Source organism: Salvelinus namaycush, chromosome 34 (genome assembly GCF_016432855.1).
Source record: "Salvelinus namaycush isolate Seneca chromosome 34, SaNama_1.0, whole genome shotgun sequence".
Lineage (NCBI taxonomy): Eukaryota > Metazoa > Chordata > Actinopteri > Salmoniformes > Salmonidae > Salvelinus > Salvelinus namaycush.
The window spans coordinates 36,833,389-36,841,611 of NC_052340.1; the positions used below are offsets into that span (position 1 = coordinate 36,833,389).

Genomic DNA, 8,223 nt, shown 5'->3' on the forward strand with positions numbered 1-8,223 from the left:
GTCCAAACGTTTCTCCCTTCAACTATGCAGGGGTTTTTTTTCTCCATAGATTCCCCCATATTCCAGACTCTTTCCCGTCGCTTTATCCACGCGGATTGCCCTAAACTCACAATTCACTATAATCCCGAACTGTTGCTATATTCCTTATTTTTGTTGACATAATTGAGTGATTTATGTTTTTGAATGCAAATGCCTGAGAATGAGGGAACAGTCGTGGGCGGGACTAGTCGTGGTATAAGGGCTGTCATAGCCCCTCGGGAATAGGTAGAAAAACCACATTTCCTTTTAGATGGGAGAAAACAGATATTGCGGACACAGAGGGATAATTATAGCTCAGGACCGTGTAAACCGTCGGAGCGCTGAGAAATTGTACTTGAAACTAAATTAAACTAGAATAACACTTGGTGACAGTGTTCCCACTGTCAATGTATTTCATTAAGTGATTATTAGTGCTGACTCACGCTGGGTCGTGAGTGTCGTGTTTGCGAATTGTGTCAACGTTATTTATAAAGCATTTTCTCTCATGCACAATGATTTATGGTTTTTCCCATGACTGTCTGGTAAAGGCAGCTCTTTGTTCGAGCAGGGATATTATACCGTCCTCTGGGCGATGGAATGTTGACCGCAGCGCCATCTTACGGCCAATGTATAAAAGTTCACCATCCTTTTTGCTCTTAGTGTCGAGCGTATGACCTACCTCTCCCAAAAATCTGCTCCCACTGTTTTTGTAGATGAGGGGCAGAGCAGGAACAGAACATTTCCAATTAATATATTAACTGTATACCAGAATAAAACACATTCGGTTGATACATGCAATCTTTATTGACAACAGCAAGTTTATTACAGTGTCAACAGGCTTGTTAATTTGAGGTCATCTACAAAGCAGAGGCATGTATGAAACAACACAACTAATAAATACATATACAAACATAAGTGAAGAAATAAAACTAAATTTGTAACAAAAATATAATTCAGTTATGTTATAAAAATAAGATTTCACTGTAAAAAAAATACACTGACTCAGAAATATATCCGCTCCAAGAAGAGCATCTGACATCTACCTTGGTTCCTATTAGACCCATACAGACATGTGCCCCACATAAACTTATGTTATCACTTCATTAAGGGCCTTATGCTAAGGAAGAGGTTATACAAACACATCACACACACTGAGGCACGCACACATCACATTCCAGACAGACTTAGGAACAAAAACATCAGCTGTCACTCACATTTGACCAAAACAAGCCAATCATTTTGTGGTATTGAGCAATCCAATCTTCTGCAGCTGATACACATAGGGACAACAGCTGCTCTGTTAGTATGGTGATATTCTCTTGGATACTTATGTATTTACAAGGCCATGGTTTGAAAAAAATAACAGAAAAACAAAAACACATTAAGCAACATTTAAACTAAAAATAAAACTAGACCTCATCTTGTAGTGGCACAACTATTGAGTGAATTAGACCACAAAGCATCAGTATCCATCTACATGTCAGGGACATGTTTTGTCATGCATACAAGTGCTTATTTCAAGACATTTAAAATGTTTGTCTCAGACGTTCTCACTTTTAAAATGTCTAAATACCTATTAGATAGGAAAGGTACAGTACACACAGGAAACAGCACACCACAGTCCAAACAGTCAATTTCAAAAGGATAATCCACCCCCAGAATATATAATTTTTTTATGAAACTCTGGTCAATTTGGTGAAAGCATGTGTTCTATCGGTAGGTCAAGTAAAACATTTCCTCATGATTTAACTTGGAAGTGGTCAGTCTGTGAAATCAGGAAATCGTGAAGGAACGCGTCATAGCTACATGGTTCTCATCACATTTCATAAAAGCTTTTTAAAAACAATTACCTGCACTCCAGATCACCAAATCGACCAATAGATAGTATGGGCATACTTGTCTAGAGCGCATCCATTCATTTATATATATATATTACCGGTGGGTCTAATCCTGAGTGCTGATTGGTTAAAACCACATTCCAGCCGGTGTCTATTCCGCAAGTTACCACTGGCTAAATCTATGATGTTAAAATGTCTATTTACTCTGTTCCATCTCACTGCGCAATCCACTGTCTCATCAACCCAGCCAGGAAATGTATCAACTTGATCTCCACTATAAAAAGCATCTAGACATTATCTCACATTTCTTTTATACTAACATTTAGTTTTCAACAGCGGAGATTTGTATAAACCTTGCTGTCCGTATCTCCGACATTTGCAACATTGTTTCAATAATTCCCTCATAGCCAGTGTCTCGGGGCTAACAACACCCGTGTCAATATATCCTCCAAAGACCGGCTTCTCGGGCAAATATCATCATGACAAAGTACACATTTCACTTAGATATGCTCAATCTAAAACACTGTACCAATTTATTCAACTTAGTTTTCTCCTTCAAGTACCATCTCGCAATGCGCACTGCGTGTCTGTGGGGAAACGTGGGAATGGATCATTGTTGCCATAGCAACGTATTCTGTACTCACTCTGGGCCGAGAGGAACTGCAAACTGAACACAGTGAGATATACTCCTAAATTGATAGTGCAGTTTGTTTAGGTGATTTTACAGCCAACTAGCTACTTCGCATGCTGATATTGACTTTGCTATTGTTGTGTGTAGCTACGTTTGCTAGCTAGCCAGCCCAGAAAGAGAGCATTGCATGTGTTGTAGTTGACTTGAGCTGCAAAAGATTCCACATCGATTTTCACATGGCTAAAAATAAAACATTTGTTCCAAAAAAATAATATATATATTGTTTTCATATATTAGTGTTATACACTGTTAATCATAGGAATTTGTGGTTTGGGGTCGATTATCCCTTTAAGGCCATGGGACATATAGGTAATACACGCCACCTAGTGGCTCATATAGTAAACAACTAGCAGTATGCTCAGACATACAGGATGCATTACATAATACTATGGCAACCAAACGCAGTGTTATGGCTGACTACTTCATGCATTTTAGCATACAGTCACAAGCAAACACAGTAGCAAACACACTGACTTGTTGCCATGCTGGCAGAGCAGAAGTCAATGAGGGTTCTGGATGGGTTCTAGGTACCCAAAACCCATGTATCTAGGTGTAATACAACTGTGGACTGTGGATGTTTCACACACACCTTAGTTCTTATGTTTCAAAGTGAGTTTACCATTGAATGAGCTTCTAGTTAAACATGGGTTCTAAATAATCAAGGTTTCTTGGTGAGGTTTTTCACTTTCTCACATCTTGGTTCCCTGTCTCTGAGAGTGGTGATCTTGGTGACCAGTATTCTGGTGCTCCTGAGGAACCGCGGCTGTGTGAAATAGAACAGTATAGGATCTAGAACGCTGTTCATGCTGGCGAACGGCCTGGTGCACTTGTAGATCACTGAGAACAGGTTCCGTGTAGCACACGGAGCACCCGGTAAGGTTCGTACCAACAGGTACATGGTCTTAGTAAGGTGGAACGGCAGGAAGCTCACAGCGAACACCGTCACCACGATGATTATCATCTTCACCGCCTTGTCCCGTTTCTCCATTGAGGCGGCCATGTTAACACCCTGATAGGACGGCGGGTGGCAGAGGAGGTGACCCATGCGACAGTAGCACGCCACCACGCCCATAAAAGGCAACAGGAAGCCCAGGCAGGTCAGAGCCATCCCATAGGGGTAGTAGTCAGCCGAGTGCTCCGGTCGACTCAGGTCGTAACAGACGGTGCGGTTACGTTGTGTTCCTGTGGAGGCGTAGTGGAAAGTGGGGGCACAGAGGACGGCGACCACCAGCCACACTCCCCCGCAGACCACCCATGCCAGCCTGCGACCCCCCTGCTTGTGCCAGCCGGCCATAGGGTGGCAGATGCCCACGTAGCGCTGGAGGCTGATACAGGTCAGGAACAGGATACTACCATGCAGGTTACTGTGGAAACAATAAATAACATCACTGATGTTATAATGACAGGGTTTTCTCTACAATACACTCAAAGCTCTCTCCGCAGAAAGGTAACATGCAGTGTATGACTCATTATTACTTGTAGAACTGTAAGTATGAGTTTTTCAAGTAATCTATAAAACTGATAGGAATATGTCAGTTAATGAGTAGCTATACTACCTGTAGAACTGAAAGCGGACCAGTTTGCAGGCCAGCTCTCCAAAGGGCCAGTAGTCATGACTGGCATAGTTGTAGATGAGCAGAGGTAGTGACATCACATACAGGAAGTCAGCCGTGGCCAGGTTGAGCATGTAGACGTTGCTCCGGGTCAGGTTGGGTCGTGACCTCCAGATCTTCAGGATGACCACTCCGTTCAGAGGCAGACCAATCAGGAAGACCACACTATAGATGGCAGGAAGTAGGAAGCGCTTAAAATCCTCCTTATAGGTGCAGTCTGACCCTGTGACATTGTTGTCGCCCAAGGCGATGAGGTTGTCCTCCGAGTGGGGTTCTGTGTATGGTCCAGAGGAGGAACCTTCTGCTGTGAATGTTCCATTTAGGAACGGTTCCGTAGAGAACACTTCTAGAGAGGATATTGACATGGCAACAGCTTCACATTCTGAAACAGGGAAGAGAGGACTGGGTTAATTGCATCAAAGTTGACAACCCTGCAGTGCTGCGCAGTTAAATAACTAATTGACTGACATCGGTTCAATTACTTGAATTCTTTTTAGTTTTTTTGTGTGAGCCCAACGGCACCGTTTCTCTAAAGAGAAATCAAATAATTAACGAGAGAAATCAAGTAAAGAACTATGTGGAATGCAGGGCTGAAGAGAGTTGTAGTTTTCAACCTAGTTCAGTGCAGAAACGTGGTAATTAACTACAATGACCATAATTCATTGTGCCCGTTATTTTAGGCTGACAGAGATACATACACTTTTACACTATGTTAGGTTAGATACACACAGACCCACTGGTGTCATGAACCCCAAAAATCTGAGGGGGCACAAAGTACATGAGGATTGCTAGGGGAGGTGCTCTGTAGGGGGGCTTGGACCCCTGTCCATAAATTGGATAATTTAGGATTTGTCAAACACCTGAAACACCTTTTTCCTGCAATCTAGAGCCATAAGCATTATGCTTAATTCTATGTCAAAAATATATTTATTTTCCTGCTGACTGATGGTTCTTTTTTAAAAGAAACTAAATATGCTTCTCTGCATCTCTGATGGGGAAAAAGGAGTGGCTAATAAATCTGACTGCACAGCTGACTGGCTGACTTACTGACTGGCTGACTGGCTGGCTGACTGGCTGACTGCAAATTGAGGAATAATGTGACTAAACTCAACAAAAGAGGAAGAAACTGTATTATGAAGCCAAGATCAATGATAAAGAAAACAAAAATGAAATCAGATGGCTTATTCATCACAAAACCATTTGATGTTGCCAATTACTTTAATGATTACTTCATTGGCAAAGTGGGCAAACTTAGGCAGGACATGCCAACAAAGAACAGTAAGCCATGGTATTAAGGTATAAAAAAAATAATAATAAAGAAAAGCATTGCAAGTTTGAATTTTGTAAAGTTAGTGTGGGAGAGGTGGAAAATCAATAACGACAAACCTCCTGGCATTGACAAAGATGGAAAGATACTGAGGATGGTAGCCGACTCTATGGCCACTCCTATCTGTCATGTCTTTAATCTTAGCCTAGAGGAAAGTCTTTGTCCTCAGGCCTGGAGGGAAGCCAAAGTCATTCCACTACCAACGCGTGGTAAAGCGGCCTTTACTGGTTCTAACAGCAGACCTATCAGCTTGCTGCCAGCTCTTAGCGAACCGTTGGAAAAAATGGTGTTTGACCAAATACAATGCTACTTCTCTGTAAACAAATTAACAACAGACTTTCAGCATACTTATAGAGAAGGGCACATAACTGCACTGACACAATTGACTGATGATTGGTTTAAATAAATGATTAATAAGAAGATTGTGGGAGCTGTACTGTTAGATTTCAGTGCAGCCGTTGACATTATTGATCATAACCTGTTGTTGAGAAAACTTGTGTGTTATGGCTTTTGGTACAAATCATTCCCTAAGTTGTAGACCGAGGCTGAATCTTGTAATGAATGGTGTGGCTGTTAAACAAGTTGAGGAGACTAAATTACTTGGTGTTACCTTAGATTGTAAACTGTCATGGTCAAAAGGTCTGTCCGTAATAAAGAGATGCTCTGCTTTTTTGACACCACACTCCACAAAGTCCTGCAGGATCTAGTTTTGTCTTATCTTGATTATTGTCCAGTCGTGTGGTCCAGCGCTGCAAGGAAAGACCTAGTTAAGCTGCAGCTGGCCCAGAACAGAGCGGTACGTCTTGCTCTTCATTGTAATCAGAGGGCTGATATTAATACTATGCATGCCAGTCTCTCTTGGCTAAGAGTTCATTAAGGAAAGACTGACTGCGTCACTTCTTGTTTTTATACGAAACATTAATGAGCTGGAAAATCAAGTACAGTGTTTAGCAGTGGGAATGTCTGTCTGCCCCCCACTACCCACTCTTGGATTGTACAGTTGTGGCCAAAAGTTTTGCGAATGACACAAATATTCATTTTCAAAGTCTGCTGCTTCAGTTTGTATGATGGCAATTTGCATATACTCCAGAATGTTATGAAGAGTAATCAGATGAATTGCAAATTAATTGCAAATTAACTGAATCCCCAAAAACATATCCACTGCATTTCAGCCCTGCCACAAAAGGACCAGCTGACATCATGTCAGTGATTCTCTCGAGTGTTGACGAGGACAAGGCTGGAGATCACTCTGTCATGATGATTGAGTTCGAATAACAGACTGGAAGCGTCAAAAGGAGGGTGGTGCTTGGAATCATTGTTCTTCCCCTGTCAAACATGGTTAGCTGCAAAGAAACACGTGCCATCATAATTGCTTTGCACAAAAAGGGCTTCACAGTTAAGGATATTGCTGCCAGTAAGATTGCACCTAAATCAACCATTTATCGGATCATCAAGAACTTCAAGGAGAGCGGTTGAATTGTTGTGAAGAAGGCTACAGGGCGCCCAAGAAAGTCCATCAAGCGCCAGGACCGTCTCCTAAAGTTGATTCAGCTGCGGGATCGGGGCACCACCAGTACAGAGCTTGCTCAGGAATGGCAGCAGACAGGTGTGAGTGCATCTGCACACACAGTGAGGCGAAGACTTTTGGAGGATGGCCTGGTGTCAAGAAGGGCAGCAAAGAAGCCACTTCTCTCCAAGAAAAACATCAGGGACAGACTGATATTCTGCAAAAGGTAAAGGGATTGGACTGCTGAGGACTGGGGTAGAGTCATTTTCTCTGATGAATCCCCTTTCCGATTGTTTGGGGCATCCGGGAAAAAAGCTTGTCCGGAGAAGACAAGGTGAGCGCTACCATCAGTCCTGTGTCATGCCAACAGTAAAGCATCCCGAGACCATTCATGTGTGGGGTTGCTTCTCAGCCAAGGGAGTGGGCCCACTCACAATTTTGCCTAAGAACACAGCCATAAATAAAGAATGGTACCAACACATCCTCCGAGAGCACCTCTGCCAACCATCCAGGAACAGTGTGATGACGAACAATGCATTTTCCAGCATGATGGAGCACCTTGCCATAAGGCAAAAGTGATAACTAAGTGGCCCGGGGAGCAAAACATCAATATTTTGGGTCCATGGCCAGGAAACTCCCCAGAACTTAATCCCATTGAGAACTTGTGGTCAATCCTCAAGAGGCAGGTGGACAAACAAAAACCCACAAAAGTCCAAGCATTGATTATGCAAGAATGGGCTGCCATCAGTCAGGATGTGGCCCAGAAGTTAATTGACAGCATGCCAGGGTGGATTGCAGAGGTCTTGAAAAAGAAGGGTCAACACTGCAAATATTGACTCTTTGTATCAACTTCATGTAATTGTCAATAAAAGCCTTTGACACTTATGAAATGCTTGTAATTATACTTCAGTATTCCATAGTAACATCTGACAAAAATATCAAAAGACACTGAAGCAGCAAACTTTGTGAAAATTTATATTTGTGTCATTCTCAAAACTTTTGGCCACAACTTTATGTCTGTGGTTTCAAGATCTCTCTCTTAACCTGGCCCCTTCACCATCAACATCAATCTCTTATCCTAGCCCCTTCACCATCAACATCAATCTCTTATCCTAGCCCCTTCACCATCAACATCAATCTCTTATCCTAGCCCCTTCACCATCAACATCAATCTCTTATCCTAGCCCCTTCACCATCAACATCAATCTCTTATCCTAGCCCCTTCACCA

At 42.4% G+C, this 8,223-nt stretch overlaps 1 protein-coding gene across 1 annotated transcript; it reads right to left on the reverse strand.

The window, feature by feature from the left end:
• Window positions 1-2,182: 2,182 nt before the first annotated feature.
• On the reverse strand, window positions 2,183-4,525 carry LOC120029041 (P2Y purinoceptor 3). Its single transcript, XM_038974333.1, has 2 exons — window positions 4,104-4,525; window positions 2,183-3,911 (listed from the first exon to the last, which is right to left on the reverse strand). Exons 1-2 carry the CDS (start codon window positions 4,523-4,525, stop codon window positions 3,206-3,208), a joined length of 1,128 nt encoding a protein of 375 aa, XP_038830261.1. The 3' UTR covers window positions 2,183-3,205.
• Between the last annotated feature and the right edge of the window lie 3,698 nt (window positions 4,526-8,223).